Source organism: Triticum aestivum, chromosome 4A, assembly GCF_018294505.1.
Source record: "Triticum aestivum cultivar Chinese Spring chromosome 4A, IWGSC CS RefSeq v2.1, whole genome shotgun sequence".
Lineage (NCBI taxonomy): Eukaryota > Viridiplantae > Streptophyta > Magnoliopsida > Poales > Poaceae > Triticum > Triticum aestivum.
Window position 1 is genome coordinate 324,265,510 of NC_057803.1, and position 22,702 is coordinate 324,288,211.

General features: G+C 50.8%; 1 protein-coding gene across 4 annotated transcripts in view; it reads right to left on the reverse strand.

Moving 5' to 3' along the window:
* Positions 1–538: 538 nt before the first annotated feature.
* LOC123086045 (vacuolar cation/proton exchanger 2) overlaps positions 539–22,702 on the reverse strand; it is a 39,372-nt gene continuing 17,208 nt past the window's right edge. For 3 of the 4 annotated variants that reach the window (XM_044507741.1, XM_044507738.1, XM_044507739.1), the window contains 6 exons: positions 15,283–15,408; positions 15,070–15,186; positions 14,943–14,996; positions 14,720–14,836; positions 14,505–14,598; positions 539–950 (listed from right to left, as the gene is read on the reverse strand). In XM_044507741.1, coding sequence (XP_044363676.1) covers positions 934–950; positions 14,505–14,598; positions 14,720–14,836; positions 14,943–14,996; positions 15,070–15,186; positions 15,283–15,408 — 525 coding nt within the window. In that variant the 3' untranslated portion in view covers positions 539–933. The remainder of the gene's footprint in view (positions 951–14,504; positions 14,599–14,719; positions 14,837–14,942; positions 14,997–15,069; positions 15,187–15,282; positions 15,409–22,702) is intronic. The other variant, XM_044507740.1, reaches the window with a different exon arrangement.

Here is a 22,702-nt window from a genome sequence, read left to right on the forward strand (position 1 = left end):
AAAGAATGCATTAATAAACATTGTCGTGTTCTCTCTCTGGAAGGAGTGGAACAGTCGGACCTTCGATCAGATCTCATCGGTAGAAACAGTGGTGGCAGGCAAAATCGTAGCTGATTGGCGAACTTGGAAAAATGCTTGGCTAGTGCGTGATAGGAGTAGTCAGAGGGTGGGAGTTGGCGAGTAATTGAATAGGCTGCGTAAGGTGGTGTTTGGTTGAGCTCAGCTCCCTGTACCGGCGGCTGGCTATGCTGATTTGCATGGTTAATCCGAGGTTGGAGACGGGTCTCTCTTGCTCGGCGATGCCCGTGGATTTCAAGTTGTGAAGAAAATTACTCCCGTGCTGTTTTTACCCTGGAATTTCTCACCCTAGCAACCAAACATAGCCTTGTGGAGACGGAAAGTACTAGAGACCTGATCAGCCAGCATCAACTGACCTCTTCAATTATAGTCCGACCACGTTATTTTCCTTTGTCTCAGTATATGGAAGTGAATTGATCTGTATAATGGAAAGAGCTAAGCATTGCGGCAAAGACCGTCGTGACATAACAAATCCATTCCATATTATATTCGGTGATAGAACATTTACATAACTACCAGTGTCCCTTGGACTGCAGAGTGTAGTCAGTTCCTTTGCAAACTGTAACAACATCATCAAAACTGCAACCAGGTGTAGCTTACAGCAAATACAGACTAGTGGTCCTCGTGCGCTATTCCATATAGTTACAGTTTCTCGAAGGGTGATGCCGTTGCTATCTTAAAAAAGCCGCATCAGCGCCTTGTGATTTCAAGCTGAAACTTAAAGCCTTAATGTGGGATGCTGCTACCAGCAAGTTCTTCAAACTCAGGAATCCGCGGGTGCTACATTGCTACATGCTAAATCTGCAATTCTGATAGTAGCCTTCCCTATCACTTCACAGTTCTGTTGGGAACTTGTCATTTGTTGTCACCTGCTTTAGGCCAATAATGAACATGGTTAGTGGATGCGGCAACAGTAAAACCACTTAATGTACAAACAAGACATTTAAAAATAAGTTGGTTGCTTCCGGCCAAGTACATACCATATGGCATTAGAAACTCTCACTGAGTTGGTGTGACAGATAGCATTATTTCTGAGAGTGCTTAAAGAGTTAAAAGATCAGCAATGTACATAACAATATGTGGAACAGCCCCTGGATCTGAGGGCTATCCAGTGGACTGGGGGTGCTTGGGGGCCGACGGGTCATCGGCAAGGCGGCCCGTTGCCGGTGCAGTAGCGGAAGGTACCTGATGCGGAGCATTCCAAGGTCATCCTCATGGACCTACCTACATCTCCCACGACACGACTTGGACCAATGACAAGAGCCCGTGCGAGAGCCATTGAGAATGAGGTTAACTCTCTCCTTGTTGAACTTCCCTTTGACCCACTTGAGACATGGCTACTACCTCAAACGAAGATGCTTTGTGTGCTTAGGTATCAAGTAAGCAACCCAGGAGAAGTCACGATGCAAGAAGGACATCAAGAGCATGAAGAACATCATCCCAGCTCAGAAACCCCGGAACAACCGCCCATGCACCGCCCAACTACTGCCCGGGCGGTACAACCGCTCGACCACCGGTCAACTACCGGTCAAGCTTCTGACATCAAGCGGTGCAAGGCCGGTACAACACTGGTTTATCCCTGCAACAGCCACCTGACCGGTACAACCGCCCCAAGCACTGGTACAACCGCTGAGTACATCCAGAAACGCCTCCAGGAACCAGTACCTGAGCTCCCAGCCCCATGACCGGTACAACCGCCCTGCCTGCGCGCAGCGACAGGGGTTTCACCCCCATGTATCCCCCAACTTACCTCTTGGACTATATATACTTGTCCCTTAGCTCCGTACTAGGGTTAGCGTTGGTTTAGCTCATTTTGAGAGATAGAGTTTCACTCATTCACATCGGATCTACTCCTCGTGAGAGACCGCGACCTCTTCGGAGAAGATCCCTTTGGATTCAAGACCCCTCTTTAGGGAAGAACATCAAGACCTCCTCAAGGAGAAGACCGGCTACCCTTGTATCGTCCATGGTTGATTGTGTACCGTGTGAACCCTATGTATTCGAGGATCTAGTACATGTGTGACTTTCTTGTGTTGGTTTAGTGTTTCCTCTTGTGTTTCCCCTTGTGTTTTCCTTCTTTTCCCCCTCGTGTTCTTCGCGGGATCCGCTCCTTTCGTGAAAGATCGGCACCTAGGGTTCCTACCCTACTCATCTTGGTATCATGAGCCAGATTGATCACGATTTCGGAGCCTCTCCGTTGTGTTTCTAGCCTAGTTTTTGTTGTTTCTCGTCCTAATTCGAAAATTTCTCACAAAAATAACCCCAATTATTTTTTTGTAATTTGTTGGTGTGTTAGGATTTTGTTGGATTTGATCCGGGGATTTGCCTTGTTACTTGTGGACCTAGCATCTCCCCAATTTTCTCCACCTTCCATCCATAATATCGCTCAAATTTTGACCTCGAAATCACCCTTGCCCGCCCCAAAACCCGCACCGATCCAGATCTTGCGATCTTTTTCCAACCCCAGCGGGACTACCGCCTATACAAGCGGTACTACCGCCCCGCCCAGTTTCAGTCAAAACCGATTGGCATCTTTGCCTCAACCACTATACACCATCACCACTTCCGCATACCACCACCATTTTGGACCGTTTCGCTCTCCGACACGTTTGCCACGTCGAGCTTTGAGAATTTGAGTTGCGGTACCATATCCTTTTGTGTTTCGGCTATCGAGGTACGGTTCGACATCGACATCACCGCCGCTCACCTTCGCCACGGACGCGTCAACAACAACGACCACCTCGACTACATCTTGGTATTCGTGCCACCCATTTGATCACCGTCATCCGTTCTTGCTTACGGATGAGGAACCGAAGAACGGTAACCTCATCTTGGTATTGAACATATCACTTTTGCCATTACATTGATAGCCATCATAGCCTTACTCCTTTGCATTGCTTACCCAACAAGACTAGCCTTTGAGTATTACCGGCAACGAGACTTGTGCACGTTAGTGATCATACTTCCCATAGCATACATACATCATTGTTGCATATATTGGCATCATCTCTTGTGTCACAAAGTTGTCATCCCATACACAATTGCTATCTTGGTTCCTCAAGCATTGCATGAGAAAAGAGCTCAAACATCAAAGAGCCAAATAAGCTTTTAAGCAAAGAGGAAAGATAAGCAAAGAGCTTTTAAGCAAGAACCATAGCATCATACAACATTAAGATTGCCATACTCGATCATCTTGGATCATATCATAGAAACACCTTGCATAGAGCATACTTGGGATAGAAGTCGTTACATTTTTGCTAAGTAGGTTGTGCACAAGTTCTTGTATCCGCCTATTGTGTAATCGTGCTAGCGTCTCTCTAGCGTTGTGCAACAAGAGCATTTTTGTGGATTCCACATTTGGTTCACCCTTGGTTACACGACCCCACTTATCTTTTTGCGTGTGTGTTTCCGTGTACCTTATTGCTTGGTCTACTTATTACATTGCATCTTGCGAATCTTTTCCAACATTATTGAAGCTCACTTACAATTGCATCAAATTTTGTGCCACCATCCTAACCAAGCTCCACCATAACCTTTTACTTGTGTAGGTGTGAGAAACCGACAAGAGCTAGTACTAATTGTACTATTTCCTTGTCCTACATTGGGGTGATCATCGATCCACTTTCAACTTCGGTCAAGGTACATTTGGTATTTGTTCTTCTCTTTCTACCACTCACATTTGTCTTGGAATGATGGATAGGCCAAGTACTTCTACCAACCCACTCTTCATGAAGCAAGACGACGACATGAACTCCTTCGTCACCAAGAGTCACCTCTTTGGTGCACAACGTGCTTTGCATCAAGAGCAACAAGCTATGAGTGAACGCATCGACAACCTCGTCGCCGACTTGCGACTCTCCGAGCAACGTACAAGGGACTACTTCGACCACAAGCTCGACGATCACCAGCAAGAGAATGACGCAAGAATGGATGAGATTCGTGCTTTGTTGCGCAACAGCTCTTCTTCCACTTCAAGGAGCCATTCAAGTCGACACTCCGACTTCACCCTCTCCAGCTCAAATACACCGACTTCGAACACTACGCCGTGCCGCGCACAACGATCGTCAAGCAAGCCTCAATTCTCTACGCGACACCGACTCTCAAGAGCGACGACAACGTCAAACCCAAGAGGCTTTCGCGCTAGCACGAGAACAGCAAAGACAACGCCAACATGAAGAGGAAGAGCGCGCGTCTACATCAAGATGTACAAGATGCCGAGGCACAACGTTAAGAACAACAACTTCGTGACGCTCAAGCATTTGCAGCGCAACAAGCACTACGAGATTCAAGTCGAGCCGTAGCCGACCGAGGCCGACAAGCCCGTGAACAAGAGGACGCACTTCGCGAATAAATTCATGAACGACGACATCAAGCTCGCTGCACCGTCACGTTCCTCAAGTTCCTCCTCGAGCTCAACAAGCTTCTCCACAAGCTCGCCAAGAACATCAAGTACATCAAGAACATGAAGACATTGGAGATCCTCCACGACAAGAGCATCATGAGGTCGACAACCCTCCGCGCCAAGAGCACCACGAGTTGAACAATCATCTACAACACGGGCATCATCATCCATGACCCCAACACAATGAAGAGCACGCTACGGCAAACTCAAGTTCACCATGCCCAAGTTCAACGGAAGCAACGATCCCGAAGAGTACCTTTCATGGGCATTGAAGGTTGACAAGATTTTCCGTTTACATAACTATGAAGAAGAGAAGAAGATTGCGATGGCATCCCTTGAGTTTCAAGACTATGTCCTCATTTGGTGGAAACAAGTAATCGAGCGCCGTGAGGCAAGAGGTGAACCACCCATCACTACTTGGGCGCAAATGAAGGATGTCATGAGAGCACGATTCTTGCCTACCTACTACAACCGCGACCTCTTCAAGAAACTCCCAACTCCTCAAGCAAGGAACCAAGAGCGTTGAAGAGTACTACAAGGAAATGGAGATTGCCATGATAAGAGTCAACGTCACGGAAGATGATGAACAAACAATGGCACGTTTCTTGAATGGCCTCAATCATTCCATCAAGAAGATCGCCGATTTCCAACCATACTCGAACCTCATCGAGCTAGTGCATCAAGCTACCAAAGCGAAACGCCAAGTGCAAGATGATTTCAAGTATGCCAAGTTCTCATCCAAGTCATACGGCTTCTCCAACAACCAAGTTTCAACGACTCCATCACCGACTACCAAGCCTTCTAGTACCAACATCGACAAGTCGAGCTCAAAGAAAGCCTCGTCAACTCCAAGTCATCCTACTACGAGCAACTTCAAGCCGAGAGCTTCATCATCATCAACCCCAACCGATGAGACCGTCAAGACGAGTTCCTTCAAGTGTTTCACTTGCGGAGGCCGAGGCCACAAGTCCTACGAATGCACCAACAAGAGGACCATGATCCTCAACGACGACGGCACTTATGACTCGATGAGTGAAGGAGAAATGGACGCTCTTGAGCAAGTCGCCATGCACCGGCAAGTGAACGGTGAAGAAGAACAAGTCGTTTGCGATGAAGATTCAAATCCCGCTCTTGTTGTCTCCAAAGTCTCGACTCTCCAACATCACCAAGAAGAAGACCAAAGATGCCACATCTTTCATACCAAGGCCGGCATCAATGGATGATCCGTCAAGGTCATCATCGATGGAGGGAGTTGTCATAACCTCGCAAGTGAAGAACTTTGCTACAAGCTCCCAATGGCGGAGCTTGAAAGAAAATGTTGGGCGGGCCAGACTAAAGAAGAACACATTTAAAAAAATCTGAATCATAAGCATTAGTATATTACTATATTATGCAAAGTTACAAGATGGAGCAATCAGATATGTACATATATACACGGCAACATATATTCAACCATGATTCCATGAAGCACCATTAAGTTAGCTAATACAAACAATGAAGCACCATTAAGTTAGCTAATTCAAGCAAGGGCAATACATGTTCTTCCTCAACTTGAGTTATGTCATCTCTTTTTCTTTTAAAAACCAAACTAAATTCTTTTCCATGTCTGATTATCCTTCCCATAATTACCTAGGTTGCAATTTGCATAAGATCAGACTATTACTTATCATTAGATGTAAGGAGTTGAAAGAAGTCAGACTATTGCTTATCAAACATGGAATTTGGGGCAAGATGTTAGTTTACCAGTGCTGCCCTGTTATGTGTCAGTGTGTCCTCAAGAAAATCCAGTCCGGTCGGGGTCATGCACCAGCGCAGGGATGTTGGCAGGACTGGATGTTGGAGCTTTGGATGAGAGCAGACGCAAGGCCGCAAGGGGCTTATGCGCCAGCAGTTTGCCGGCACCACGACGGCGCGGCCGCCCAGATGTCGTCGCCGCTCGTTCAGGGTGAGAGAGCAGGGCAGGGACGTTGACGACATTGACGCGAGATCCCGACGGGAAGCGGCTTCTCCGAGAGATGGTGGGTGGCGGCTGCTCTGCGAGATGCCGGGCGGCTCGCTCCAATGGCCGATGATCCCCGATCCGGGAGACGGCGCGACTACGTGCTCGAGACGGGAAGAGGATGGGGATGTCATGCGCTGTGCTAGTTGGGCTGGGCTACGAAGATGCATATGTAAAATTAGTTTTGCCAAAATCCTGGGCGGGCCATGGCCCAGTTTGGCCCCAACAGAGCTCCGCCCCTGCAAGCTTCAATTGCCCAAGACGAAGCACCCTCATCCATACAAAGTGCAATGGCTTAGCGACTCCGGCACTATCCAAGTCGAGCATCGAGTACAAGTCTCCTTCAAAATTGGCGCCTACGAAGACACCTTGAAGTGCGACGTCGTTCCAATGACCGTTTGCCACATTCTCCTTGGACGCCCATGGCAATTTGATAGAGGAGTCATCCACAACGGCCGAACGAACCACTACATCTTCAAGATGAAGGGCAAGGAGTACGTCCTCCGTCCAATGTCGCCAAGCCAAGTGATCGCCGACAAGCAAGCCACCCATCGTGGAGATCATAGTGAAAGAGCGAGCCACCAAAAAGAGAGTGAGCGCCACAAGCCCAAATCGGACACCTCCACGATGAGCGAAAAGAAGAACTTAGTCCTATTTGCCACCAAAAGCGAGATAAGAGGAGTGTGTGAGAACCCATCTAGTGTCCTACACTACGTCCTCGTGTGCAAGGACAATGCACCACAAACTAACACTTCTCACACTCTTCCTCTAGTGTTGTCTTCTCTTTTGCAGAAATTTCACGATGTTTTCCCCGACAAGCTACCTCCGGGACTACCTCCACTACGAGGCATTGAGCACCGCATCGACCTCATCCCCGGAGCGCCGCTTCCGAACAAATCTCCTTACCACGTCAATCCCGAAGAAACCAAAGAAATACAAAGGCAAGTAAAGCATCTCATAGACCATGGACATGTGCGTGAAAGTTTGAGCCCTTGTGCCGTTCCGGTCATCCTTGTGCCAAAACGAGACGATAGCTTTCGCATTTGCTCCGATTATAGACTTATCAATACTATCACCGTTCAATATAGGTATCCCATTCCACGCCTTGATGATATGCTCGATGAGCTTAGCGGTGCCACTATCTTTTCCAAAATTGATCTTAAGAGTGGTTACTATCAAATCCGCATACAAGAGGGTGATGAATGAAAAACCGCTTTCAAAACCAAGTTTAGCTTGTATGAGTGGTTAGTCATGCCTATGGGTCTCTTGGAAGCACCAGGTACTTTTATGCGTCTTATGAATCATGTTTTTCGCCCTTACATTGGTGTGTTTGTTGTGGTCTACTTCGATGATATCCTTGTTTTTAGCAAGTCTCTCAAGGAGCATGTCACCCATGTACGAACCGTTTTGCAAACTCTTCGAAAAGAGCATCTCTATGCTAATATGGAGAATTGCCTTTTTGGCGTTGACAAGCTCGTTTTTTTGGGTTCTGTTGTTTCTTCTAAGGGTGTTCATATTGATGAGTCCAAGATGAATGCTATTAAGACTTGGCCACAACCTACCAATTTGCAACAAGTGCGTAGCTTTCTTAGCCTTGCGGGTTTCTATCGTCACTTTGTGAAGGATTTTAGCACCATTGCCTCTCCTTTCCATGCTTTGAGAAAAAGAATGCGCCTTTTGTTTGGGGACCATCCCAAGATACCGCTTTCAATGAGCTTAAGAATTTGCTTACTCATGCTCCCGTGCTTGCATTACCCAACTTTGACAAACCCTTTGAGATTCATTGCAATGCTAGTGGTAATGGCATAGGAGGTGTGTTAACGCAAGAGAAGCGCCCTATAGCTTACTTTAGTGAGAAACTTTCCGGAACGCAACTCAATTACCTCATCTATGACAAAGAGCTATATGCTTTAGTGCGAGTCTTGCATGAAAGGGAACATTACCTTCGTCCCCATGAGTTTATCATTCATACCGATCATGAGACTCTCAAGTATCTTAAGGGCCAAACCAAGTTGAACAAGCGTCATGCTAAATGGAGTGAATTTATTGAGTCTTTTCCTTATGTTATCAAGTACATCAAAGGCAAGGAAAACATTGTAGCGGATGCTCTTTCCCGCATATGCATGCTTCTTACTCAACTTGAATTGGATGTCATTAGCTTTGAGCACATAAAAGACTTGTATGAGCATGACCCTACTTTTGCTATTCCATATGCCAAGTGTTTGATGAATACTTCTTGGGAACACTATTACATCAAAGATGGATATCTTATGAGAGCTAACAAACTTTGCATCCCCGAGTCTTCTCTTCGTTAGTTGCTTTTGCAGGAATCTCATGGAGGAGGCTTAATGGGACATTTTGGACGAGACAAGACATTCGCTACGCTTTCAAAGAACTACTATTGGCCCAAGATGTTTCGCGACGTCAACCGCTTCACCAACCGATGCTCTACATGTCACAAAGCTAAGTCCAAAGCTCAATCCCATGGCCTTTATATGCCTCTACCCATTCCATATCAACCATGGGAAGACATTAGCATGGACTTTGTACTTAGTTTGCCTAGGACTCGAAATAGGAAGGATTCGGTATTTGTCGTTGTGGACCGTTTCTTCAAATGGCACATTTCATTCCTTGCAACAAGATAGACGATGCTTCACATGTTGCTAATCTCTTTTGTAGAGACATATTGCGTCTACACGGAGTGCCAAAGACTATCGTCTCGAACCGCGACATCAAGTCCCTAAGCTTCTTTTGGAAGACCCTATGCGCCAAGCTCGGAATCAAGCTATTCTTCTCCACGGCTTACCATCCTCAAACCGACGACCAAACAGAGGTGACCAACCGCACACTCTCCGCTCTACTTCAAGTACTCATTAAGAAAAACATCGAGTGGGAGGAGTGCCTACCTATCGCCGAGTTCGCCTACAACCGAGCAAGGCACTCAACAACCGGCAAGACCCCTTTCAAGGTAGTCTACGGATTCAACCCGTTGTCACCATTGGACATTCTTCCCCTACCACTCCAAGAGCGCATCAATTTGGACGCAAGTGCACGAGTGACCCATCTCAAGAAGGTGCATGAAGATACAAGGCAAACCGTCGAGCGCCAAGTACAACGACTTGCGACCAAGCGCAACATCAACAAGCACCCCATGGTCTTCAATATTGGTGATCTCGTGTGGCTACACCTTCGCAAGGACCGCTTTCCACAAGAACGCAAGTCCAAATTTCGACCACGAGCGGACGGACCCTTCAAGGTGCTTGCACGCTACAACGACAACGCTTACAAGATCGACCTCCCCCGTGACAAGTACAACATGAGCGATATCTTCAATGTCAAGGACCTCTCGCCCTTCCATGGTGATGAAGAATTCGATCCGAGAACGGATCTTCCCCAAGGGACGGGAGATGATGCGGAGCATCCCAAGGTCATCCCCATGGACCTACCTACATCTCCCACGACACCACTTGGACCAATGACAAGAGCCCATACGAGAGCCATTGAGAACGAGGTTAACTCTCTCCTTGTTGAACTTCCCTTTGACCCACTTGAGACATGGCTACTACCTCAAACAGAGATTCTTTGTGTGCTTAGGTACCAAGTAAGCAACCCAAGAGAAGTCACGATGCAAGAAGGAGATCAAGAGCATGAAGAACATCATCCCACCTCAGAAATCCCGAAACAACCGCCCATGCACCGCCCAACTACCGCCCGGGCGGTACAACCGCTCGACCACCGGTCAACTACCGGTCAAGCTTCTGACATCAAGCGGTGCAAGGCCGGTACAACACCGGTTTATCCCTGCAACAGCCACCTGACCGGTACAACCGCCCCAAGCACCGGTACAACCGCCCCAAGCACCGGTACAACCGCTGAGCACATCCGGAAACGCCTCCAGGAACCAGTACCTGAGCTCCCAGCGGTACAACCGGCCCATGACCGGTACAACCGCCCTGCCTGCGCGCAGCGACAAGGGTTTCACCCCATGTATCCCCCAACTTACCCGTTGGACTATATATACTTGTCCCTTAGCTCCGTACTAGGGTTAGCGTTGGTTTAGCTCATTTTGAGAGATAGAGCTTCACTCATTCACATCGGATCTACTCCTCGTGAGAGACCGCGGCCTCTTCGGAGAAGATCCCTTTGGATTCAAGACCCCTCTTTAGGGAAGAACATCAAGACCTCCTCACGGAGAAGACCGGCTACCCTTGTATCGTCCTTGGTTGATTGTGTACCGTGTGAACCCTATGTATTCGAGGATCTAGTACATGTGTGACTTTCTTGTGTTGGTTTAGTGTTTCCTCTTGTGTTTCCCCTTGTGTTTTCCTTCTTTTCCTCCTCGTGTTCCTCGTGTTCTTCGCAAGATCCACTCCTTTCGTGAAAGATCGGCCCCTAGGGTTCCTACCCTACATCATCTTGGTATCATGAGCCAGATTGATCACGATTTCGGAGCCTCCCCGTTGTGTTTCTAGCCTAGTTTTTGTTGTTTCTCGTCCTAATTCGAAAATTCCTCACAAAAATAACCCCAATTTTTTTTTTGTAATTTGTTGGTGTGTTGGGATTTTGTTGGATTTGATCCGGGGATTTGCCTTGTTACTTGTGGACCTAGCATCTCCCTAATTTTCTCCACCTTCCATCCATGATATCGCTCGAATTTTGACCTCGAAATTACCCTTGCCCGCCCCAAAACCCGCACCGATCCAGATCTTGTGATCTTTTTCCAACCCCAGCGGTACTACCGCCTATACAAGCGGTACTACCGCCCCGCCCAGTTTCAGTCAAAACCGATTGGCATCTTTGCCTCAACCACTATACACCATCACCACTTCCGCATACCACCACCATTTTGGACCGTTTCGCTCTCCGACACGTTTGCCACGTCGAGCTTTGAGAATTTGAGTTGCGGTACCGTATCCTTTTGTGTTTCGGCTATCGAGGTACGGTTCGACATCGACATCACCGCCGCTCATCTTCGCCACGGACGCGTCAACAACAACGACCACCTCGACTACATCTTGGTATTCGTGCCACCCACTTGATCACCGTCATCCATTCTTGCTTACGGACGAGGAACCAAAGAACGGTAACCTCATCTTGGTATTGGACATATCACTTTTGCCATTACATTAATAGCCGGTTTATCCCTGCAACAGCCACCTGACCGGTACAACCGCCCCAAGCACTGGTACAACCATTGAGCACATCCGGAAACGCCTCCAGGAACCAGTGCCTGAGCTCCCAGCGGTACAACCGCCTTGCCTGCGCGCAGCGACAGGGGTTTTACCCCATGTATCCCCCAACTTACCCCTTGGACTATATATACTTGTCCCTTAGCTCCGTACTAGGGTTAGCGTTGGTTTAGCTCATTTTGAGAGATAGAGCTTCGCTCATCCACATCGGATCTACTCCTCGTGAGAGACCGCGGTCTCTTCGGAGAAGATCCCTTTGGATTAAGACCCCTCTTTAGGGAAGAACATCAAGACCTCCTCACGGAGAAGACCGGCTACCCTTGTATCGTCCTTGGTTGATTGTGTACCGTGTGAACCCGATGTATTCGAGGATCTAGCACATGTGTGACTTTCTTGTGTTGGTTTAGTGTTTCCTCTTGTGTTTTCCCTCTTTTCCCCCTCGTGTTCCTCGTGTTCTTCGCGGGATCCGCTCCTTTCGTGAAAGATCGGCCCCTAGGGTTCCTACCCTACATCAGTACCGGGATTAGAGATAGAGAACGGGGATTAGAGAAACTAGACTTCTTTAATTATTGATTGCCTCTAGCTTACACGGGGGAACTAGTACTACTTTAACATGTTTTGGGCTCTAATTGGAATCTGACTCAAACTAGACTACCTTACCAGAAGCTGCAAACTACTTGATGATGCCATGCCCCCAGGGTGTACCAGCAAAGGCAGGAGTCGGCCCATTAGCCATGGGATGCCACAATCCCATGGCTCGGGCCATGACATACACCGGGGCACACATCAAGACTTGGCATACGAAAATACGCGTCGCAAGATCTGGTGTAATCCCGTATGATTAGGCTAGATCGTACCGACCTGGATACATTTAACCCTAGCCCTGTCCCCCCTATATAAGGTTGTCTGAGTGTGATCTCATGATATCAGAGTCAGGTGACTTCCTTTTTATGATCTGGCCCTGGGCTAAAACACGCTTAAGACAAACAACTAGCTAAATCACCATCTCAAGACATGATTCTTTTTTACCCGGGTTCAGGCCGCAATGATGCGTAATACCCTACTCCTGCCTTGTTCCGTTTATATGGTAGATATATGGAGGGTACAAGTGCTCACACACTATTGGGGAGTGCTCGGGTATAGCTAAGTGATCAGAGCGTACTGGCCCAGGCACGCCTATTCTTCCCTCCTCTCTTCTTACCACTTGATTTATTGTGTCTAAAAGACTTTCCCTTCTCCTGGCCGCGGCTCTCCCCTTATATACCATCGAGGGGGAGGGGATGGCACCACAGTGGCCTTTCATATATACTATGAACTTGGACGTAATTAGTCACACGCCTTATCTTTCACTTGGGTGGCTGTTGTCAGGCAATTGGTCGTTTGACATGAGCAGGCTCCCAAGCACTCGAGTCCTCCTGCCTCTCGCGGGCCCCACGTACCAGTGAGAGGGTGAGGCACCGGTGGTCCTTAGTCAAAAGACTCCATGTAATGTCGTTGTCAACAACTTGATAGGCGCAGATGACGGTGCGGAAAACCATCAGATCCCTCAGTAGGGTAGCGAGCGTAGCCGGAAGTACCAGAGGCGAGTTTGCACGGAGGGTTTACCCAGGTTCGGGCCATCATGGTGAGGTAATACCCTAAGTCCTGCTTTGTTTTGTATTGATGTGGGAGCACCCCGTGCGAGGGGGTTACAAGAGAATGGTGGATATGACTACCGAGTACTGTCTATGTTTATGGAACAGATGGATATGAGCTACCCCTAGCCTCGCCGGACGAGAGCTAGGGTTTACTGGGCTCCTAACCAGCCTCATGCATGAGGTCTTCTTGGTTTGCACACCAAGATGAACTCCTTGCTCCTAGCCTGGCCTGTGGACTGCCTCCTGGAGTCACGTTGGCCGCTGTAGAAAGCCAACAAATCACCCTGGTGAAGAATGGGGCCGAAGCCAGAGCTGGAAGCATCACACTTGACGATGAAGCGAGTGCCAAAGTCAAGCATATCAAGGACTGAGGCTGTACTGAGGGGGCGCTTGTGCGCACCAAACGTGGCCTGAACTTCTTCGCACCACCGTAATCCCTCCTTTCTTCAGAAGCTTTGTGAGCGGGGCTCCGATGGTACCAAAGTTCTTGATGAACTTGCCCGTAGTAGCCTGCAAGGCCAAGGAAACCGCGTCTAGGACACGAACTAGTACTACTTTGTCATACTCTCGACTCTAATTGGAATATAACTCAAAGTAAACTACCTTAACAGAACCTGGAGACTACCAATACAGAAGCATCCTTCAGGACATCAAACTGCCCTTGTCAAGCCACAGCCTAACCGGCCCCTGCTGCCTTGCGCCTACCATGAGGAATTCCCCAGATAACAATACGCATGGCACACATCAACTTCAAATTGACAAGGAATATAAGCACAGAAACACTGGTCACTTCATTTCTTAATCCAGAACAATTTTAAGCAATTAACAGGTTATTTGTCCAAATTACAGTTTACTACCCCCGTTCCAAAATAATTGAAGTTCTAAGATTGTCCAAAGTCAAACTTCATTAAGTTTGACCAAGTTTATATGAAAATATATCAACATCTACAAAACCAAAATTACTTCATTAGATTCACTATGAAATATATTATCATATTGTATATATTTGACATTGTAAATCTCTCTGGATTTTTCTATAGACATGGTCAAACTTTAAAAAGTTTGACTTAGGAAAATCCTAAAACTTCAATTATTTTGGAACAGAAGGAGTAATAAGCCTTTATGTTCAAGCACCAGATAAACTCAAGGGATTAGTGATGATATAATTATGGAGGTTGAAAGGTGAAAAAAATACATACTTGATTTGGGATCAACGTGCACAAAAAAGCTTGCGGCAACTATGAGATAGCATAATATGAGCATAAGGCCTTTAAAATAGTTCGACGTGCCTTCCTGGAAAAAGCATAGACTAAAGTGTTAGAGTTGCACTTGATCAAATCTAAAAGGAGTACATTGTGGCAACTGTATAAACTACAGAATACATTATAAATGCTGACTCGTTCTGCAAACATACCTGTAGCATAAATGCCACCACAAGTACTGTTATAAAAAGAGTTGCTGTCTCAAACAATTGAAAGTTCAAGTCCATCTCTTCCCCCATCATCCAGCCAATTACCACACAGAATGGAATCTGCAAATCATGCAACATGGGTGTTGGTTGCAATTGTTTAACCTTGCAAAAAAAACTTGAAAATGTACAGGACAATAGTTGAATCTTGTTGAGTAAATGAACTTACCACAAACATAGATATCTGTGTTGACGACCCTATGGCGACACCCAATGTAATGTCCTTGTGGAATGCAAGAGATTAAAGATGAGAACAGAATCACACAATTGAGTTGCAGAAAGCAGAGGCTACTTACAAGTTTGTTTTTCATGGCAAACATAATGGCGCTTGCATGCTCAGCAGCATTCCCCACGATAGGAAGCAGAATAACACTAATAAAGGCCAGTGGCATGTTTAATGATTCAGAGGCCCCCTGTTACAACATAGCAAAGAAGCACAGTTCGAGCAGGAGACAATGCATTAATGTAAAATAGTGATTATATTTATCCTGATGTAAACAATTTGTTACCTGTATGGCATCTACCAGGTACCCAGAGAGAATTGAAATCCAAATAGTCAACACAAAAAGCCAGGAGATAGCTTCCCCCTGTGCTATCTCCTTTTCATCCTCCTCATCCTCAGTGCTTTCTTCTTCCTGTTATGGCAAGTAGGAAAATTAGGATTTCAAGGAACTGTGCACAAATTTAAGCCCAGATTTTCTCTGGTTTGTTTTGATGGGCAATTGTTCCTTTTTGCCTCATGTGAATTTGAGAAAACAGCAAATGATTACATGACTAATTAAAAGAGCCTGAACTGTTTGGAAAGTGTGGTGAAGTGACACACATACAAGTCAGAAGGGATATTCAAAGAAAGGTATGTGATGTACTAGTGCAGAGCTAACATATTTAAAGGCAAAAGGAGCGTCGCTATCATTGTCGATGATAAGAAGAATTACCTATGGCCTGGGACCTTAATGCCGTGTCAACAGCCACCACTAAATCAACAGATAGGTTACCGCACCAAGGAGGACTGCCACCGACCACGGAGGAGACTTCCCATCGAAGTACAACATATCGAAGGAAACTCCCTACGACTGAGGAAAGGCTATACGTGTTGTAAACCAACACCAGTCCAACTCCTACTCCTATACGCCCCACGCATCGATATGGAGTCACCCATACCTGTTGAGGGATTTTACGTCGATCCTAACAGCGGTAATAGAGCGAGTGTGGAATTTGTAGTCGATGGGACGTCACGTCAGGAGAACAGAGGGTCTTGAGCACAGAACACGAAGACACATGATATACCCGGGTTCAGGCCCCAATTGTGGGTAAAAGCCATACTTCCTGCCTTGCTCCTTCCTTATAAATGTGGAGAATATCGAGAGTTACAATGTAGAGGGAGGACCTCGGCAAGTCAGGCAGTCTGGGCTAGTTCTGATGATGGTGTAGATCCAGGCCTGAAGCTCCTGAATCTTCTACATGGTGTAGGCTAAAACTAGGGTGAGGGAGCGATCCCCTTCTGTGATGCCCCTGGTACCCCTTATATAGCACTGGTTATGGAAGGCTCCATATCGGTGCGATGGGGTGTGCAGAGATAGGAGTCGGATATGGTGTCAGTATACAATGCGTTTGGCCCTTTTCCTATGTTCCATACAGTATTTTCCTACTCCCTTAATTTCATTCGATAGCAGGTCTCCCGAGGGAGCGGCGCTTCTCCATGTGTCGAGGTGCTATCTTTGTGTCGGATTCAGGGCTCCGCAGACCCAAGAAAGGTTCAAACTCTGGGGCGTGTGCGAAGAACTCAACCTCTTCAGCCAACCAATTCGTCACCCCCACGGCCTAGCTCGATGAACAAGGAAGAAGATGGACACGGCAGTTTACCCAGGTTCGAGCCACCTTACGGTGTAAGACCCTACTCCTGCTTTGGGGTGGATTAGCCTCACGAGGGGCTGAATATGAACTAGTACAAGGGAAGAACAACCTCACGAGGTCTGCTCTGGTGTGGGTGTGAGCTGGTGAGGTGTGGATCTGATCTGGAGAGAGCTCTCCTTCTACGGTGTTGGCTAACCTATATTTATAGTGGCCTTGGTCCTCTTCCTCCAAAACGTAGGCGGGAAGGGATACCACAGTGGCCAATTTGAAAGGGGACAAGTAGCACATCTTATCCTGACGAAAGGTGGTCTTCGCCTGCAAAGCTTCTGGTCGTGACGCTGCGGTGGGCTCAACGATGACATCCGTCCTGCCGTCCTGGCGGTCTTGGTCTCGTTGCACGGGAATGGAAACATTTGGCTGATTCCTCGGGACCCCGTGCCTGCGCTTGCCTCCTTAGCACCAAAAAGGAAACCTACTCCTCTGCGCCCACTGGCGCCTGCCTGGCCTTAGTCGTCATGGCTTGCGTCGCCTCAACCTCATGAGGTGGGCACCTGCATAGATATCTCCGCTCCTCGGGACACAGCCAGGGGAGGCCACTCCCTCCAGAGGTTTTGATGTCGCCCGCCTCGCGAGGCTTGGCCCCTCGCGAGGGTCTTGTCTTGAAGGTGCTGTAGATGGGCCGTACCAGGACGTAGACGGAGCCACACCATGTGCCGCAGGCACGCAAGTCTGGGTACCCTGGTTCCCAGAACGCCGACAGTAGCCCCCGGGCCCAAGGCACGCTCGGGCTTGGCTTCGAGGCGAAGCCAAAGGGCAAGGGCGAAGCGCCGTGGGCCCCAATCGCCTGCGGACCGAGTCGACGCGTGGCACTTGATGGAACGTGGGCGTCTCCACTTCCCCACGCTGCCTTGGCAACTGCCCGACCTGACAACTGCCTGGCGCATGCAGAAAGGCCATCATGGCTCGGGGCATGAGTGGCCGGCGGTTGGCCTTCCCCCAGCTATAGCCCCCAGCCCATCTTCGTCTTCTCGCCGCCCACTCCTTCGTCCTCTTCGTCCCACCGTCTTGCCAAAGCGTTCATGGCGCCGGTGAGGAGGTTCTCTGTCGTGGAGAAGGGAAAGGCTCCCCAGGTGGAACCCGAGCTGCTCCCGCCAAAGAAGAGGCACGATCGCTCTCGTGATGCCACCGCGGTGCCCATGGAAACACGGCCCTGGCACGAACGCGCTCCACCGGGCTTCCCGGTTCGCGCGTATGCTCGCACGCAAAGCCCTGCCCATGGGAGCGACCGCGGCCGCTGCGAGGAGCGGAGCCGTGGAGGAGAACAAACGGTGGCCATACGGCCACCCCGCCCGTGGACCCATCCGAAGGCACGGCCCACGAGTTTGTGGTGTGGGCGGCAATGCCGCCGCGCACATGGATCCGGCTCTCACGGTCTCTGGCGAGGGAGGTACCGCCGCAGGGGCCCGTCGAGTTGTGGCTGCAGCATGACGGCTGCTGCAACCAGGCTTCAGAAGCGGAAGTCAAGGTCGTCGACTCTGGCGACGTCTTTATGACTCGGGGATGGGGCGCGATCGCCCGCACCTGCCGCCCGAAGGGAGGTCACGCCACTTCGAGTACGACGGGGCACCGACGCTCTTCTTCAAGGTCTTCAAAGAAGACGGCCGGCATCTGGAATGCTGCCCTAGGGGAGGTGATCAAGGCGGCGAGGCCACCGGCGGTGAACTTGTCCTTGGCCTTGTCCGCAATTCCTCCGACAGCAGCAGCGCTTCATTCGGACCAGGTTCAAGTGACGACGACAGCTACGAGCCGCTGCGTCGTCGCGCCCGGGCCTAGGGGGAGGAGGAGCGCCATCCCGACGTCGCTGGCGATGCCGCCAGGGCCATGGTTCTTAGGAGGTTTCTCCTTTTGCTTCGTTCCTGTACAAAAATCATGACGGGCCCCGTGGGAGTATGTAAAAACTTTGACGCTCGCATTTTAATGTTATTATTCCCGATTCGATGCCGTGTTTGCGTTTCTCGCTTTCGCATGGTTCCCCATTTCATTCTCGCGGTAGCTTAGTGCTCTACGCCGGCAGGATCCAGTCCCCAGGCAAGCTTCGGCCGTCGCTGGTATGCCAGGTTGTGATGCCATGGTCAAGGCCAGGAGGTGAGCGGCCCGAGATCCGGTAAGAGCCCCTGAGGCGCGATGCTTAGGAGGTCCCCTTTGGCGTGCAAGTAGCCCCCGAAGGACTGAAAGGGAAGTTTCCTTGCCCGAGCAAGATCGCGAGGGACAGAACGCTGGTCATGAGGTCCACGCCTGCGCGTGCGAGGTGACTTATCTTGATGGACCTGCGGTGGTTCCTTTGCTGCGTGGACGAGCTTCTCGTGCGACGTTAAGCCATGCCCTTCTCCCGATGACACCCCTGGGCAGGGCTCACGCCGACCCCATCTTCCTCGCTCGTCTAGATGCTCTATGTTCTCGGGTCCCGGCCCTCGAGCGAGGCTCAACCGCCGCTGGTATGTCAGGTCGCGATGTCGTGGTCAAGACCAGGGGGTGAGGGCTCTAGAGCCAGTAGGAGCCCCTGAGGCGCGGTGCTCAAGCCCCCCCCCTTTAACGTGCAAGCGACTTGCATGAGAAGAGTGGTTGGCTTCGAGAGGGTACCTAGGAGGGGTTGCGCCCCGAGGTGCTGGCGAGGCTGCTCATGGTCCCGGCTCCGAAGGTTCCTGCGAGTTAGCCGAAGAGAGAAAGCATAGCACACAATTGCGCTTGCTATCCTGCCGGTGATCTTTCCGCAAGAAGACGAATGCACTAAGGACCCGGTGAGGTGACGTGCACGGGGCCGGCCGCGACCCAAAGCTCGGTTTCTTAGGTTTATCAGCACTGCAGGGACGGACCCGAGCACAGGCATCGTGCCAGCAGCCCCCGTTGCGGGATGAGCGAGAGGCGGGTTAGCAACGTGCGGAGGCCGCGACGGGCAACTCCATGGATAACGAGACGGCAGGAGTAACGTCAACAACCATGATAACTCGAGCATGCATAACCGGTCCAGAGTACATGAATCAAAATGGTGCAGCTGCAGGGATGGGCCCTAACAGCTTGAGGATGATGCAGCCCGAGGGGCGCCCTCAACTGAACAAACCAAAAAGTCACCTGGCACCGTCGTTGTAGATGTGTTGGGGTAGCTGGAGACGCGTGCTGTAGGAGCCGCTTCTCACGAGCCGGCCGGCTCCTGAGTCCCGAGGGGCTCCGGAGGTCCGGGGGGCTCGCGAAATTCTGACACCTCCTCCATCAGGACTGCCTGGCGCCTGGCCTCGTGAGCCGCCAGGACGCCCTGCATGCAGCGCTGGTGCGAGGCAGCCGCGTTCAGCAGGCCGAATGGCATGCGAACATAGCTACAGGGGGAGCCCCCACTCCGGCCAACGCGGGACGGCCAGAAGAGCTTCTGAGAAGCAGCCCTATTGAGGCCTGGGATGTTGACGTAGACGCGCAGCTCGCCACCCATGTCAGGGGCGGCAACTGCACTGGATGGTGCGGGGCGATGCTCGCCACGCATGGCTCGCGCCTCCTGAAGGTCTTTGATCGCCTTGGTGATGAACTCCTGAGCGCCTGACGCCTCGCACCTTGCGCCCTGCTCATGGAAGCGCACGCTGAAGCACGCCTCCACATGGTGCCTGAACGCCTCCCTCGTGGCGTTGGTCGGGTCAGAGGCCCTCCAGACGAGAGCCCCCGAGCCCGTCCTGAGAGGGGCGCCGAACGCGCCTTTCTATGCGAAAGAAAGGCGCCCTAGCAGTGGGCGTGGGACCTGAGGCACGATCGTCGGACACCCCAGGCTCCTGACGGTCCTTGAGGAGGAGATGCTTCTTCTTGGGGACGGCCTCAGGAGGACGGATGGCACCCTCATCGTCTGAGTTCTCGGCCGCTGCAGCCTGGTAGGCGCGCTCGAGGAAGCACGTCGCGTCCTTCTCGTCGCAAGCGACTGTGATGATGCCGCCACTTCCTAGCATCTTGAGGACATTGTAGCCGTGGTGAGTCGCCGCCATGAACTTGGCGAGGGCCGGGTATCCAAGGATGGCATTGTACGGGAGGCGGATGTGGGCGACATCGAAGTCGATGAGCTCGGTGCGGTAGTTGTCACGCTTGCCGAAGGTGACAGGGAGGCGAATCTGCCCTATGGGGGTGGTGGAGCCATCAGTCACTCCTGAGAAGGGCTTGATGGGGAGGAGTTGGTCGTACGGCACCTGGTGCGTCTCGATGGAGAGGACGTTGAGCCCCGCGCCACCATCGATGAGTGTCCATTGGTGACAAGGACGTTGCTGCTGGTGGACGAGCGGAGCATTGGGAGCGCGCCGGCGGCGGCTGAACACTTGAGCTGTTCTGTAGAGTCAAAGGTGTTCGACAAGTTTTTGTGCACCATTGCGGAAAAAAAACTAATAAGGTTTGATGCAGGCTATATAAGCAAAGGCAAGTCATTATGCAATAGCAAAATAATTTTGCATGGCACATGCACGCACGTACTTGCATATGGGACATGCATGAAATTTGGTGCAACTAATATGCATGTGTGCATGCACACGTTTGTGGCCACATGTAAGTAAGCGACTTAGCTAGCTTACGTACGTATCTACATATTCTTTTTGCGGGCACGTATCTACATATTCTTGTATGTATATACCGGCAAGCTCGCATCCGTATGTACCTGAATACCCGCTGTATGTATAGACCATACAATATGAGTATTCAAGTATATGCGACCGGCCGGCAGGAGCGGACATGTATGCATCCGAATACCTTGCGCAAGCTACACTTTGAAAAAAAAGCATGCACGGGAGCAGCCGGATGTGTGGTCGTATAATTGGCAAGCTACAAGTTTAGAAATCATGTTGAAGACAGCACGTCCGACCCATCACCCCCCGCGTCGTCTCTCTGAGGCGACTCGGGCGGGCACCCCCGCCAAGCGCCGCCACAGCCTCTTCTCCGGCCACCGCGCCTCGCCGCCGCCGGCAAAACGACGCCGGGCAAAGCTCCGCGAAGGCTGGCGGCGGCGGGATCCATCCAGCATCGTTCTCTAGGCCCTGTTGCCCCTTTCCCTCTCCCGCATCGGGGGCTCCAGATCTGGCCTCGTGCTCCCTCTGCTCCGCTTCCCCGGCGTCGGCCGGCGCCCTCCTTCCAGATCCGGCCGGCGTGCCGTGGCTGCGGGCATCGAGCGCCCACGGGGTGGCTCCCGTGGCCAGGCCTCGTGGCTGCCTCGGCGGCGGCTGCACCGGCTGTAGCCTGCTGGGCTCGATGTTGCGCCTCGTCTCCCCTGCTCCGCGCCTTGCGCCGGCATCCGCCGCCTCCCGCCCTCATCCGTCCGCCGTCGTTGTGGTCTGCCGGGCGTCACACCTTCCCCGCAGATCCAAAACTTCCGCGCCTTCCCACCTCTGTTGCCGCCCGTTCTGTCGTCGTCGTGCTCCTCCGTGCGCTCACCAAACGAAGGTGGCGTCGTGGCTCCTATCTCTGGAGCCCTCCACCTCCCAGTTCCCCCCGGGGGGCGCTGCACCGGTGGTCCTCGCTGGTGCCCTCGGCGTCAAGGGTGCCTGCCGGTGTTGCTCCGCCGGTGGGATTCAACTGGATCTGGGGCCGTCCATTCCAGCGCTACCCTGCGCTATTGGCGGCTGCTCTGTGGCTAGTCGCGTGGCAGATGTGACCGGGGATGGGGAGAAATCCTTGGTCGGCCTGCTGCTGGCCGAGACAGCGGCGACGCTTCCCATCGTTCTCCATCTTGATGGCGTTGTCTTCATCCCCCGGTCTTGTGATGTTTGGGGTGTGCTCTGTGGAGTTCTATGCTTGGTGATGCCCTTCGACTACACCGGTGGCACACAGGTGTCATGGCGTCGTCTGGGCCCGGTGCGACCGTTCGAATGTACCCCATGACACAGGTGGTGTCGCGGCGTTGTGCAGTCTTGGTTGCCCGGTGCTTTTCAATTGCGTCGATGGTGCAGTGTCATGGTTCAGTCTCGGCTCGCCGCTGCAGTTCGAGCGCCGATGGTGCCTCTTGTTGTGTTGTGTCCCCCCTCGCCATGTGTTGTCCGTGTGTTGTTTCGCTTTATTTCTCCT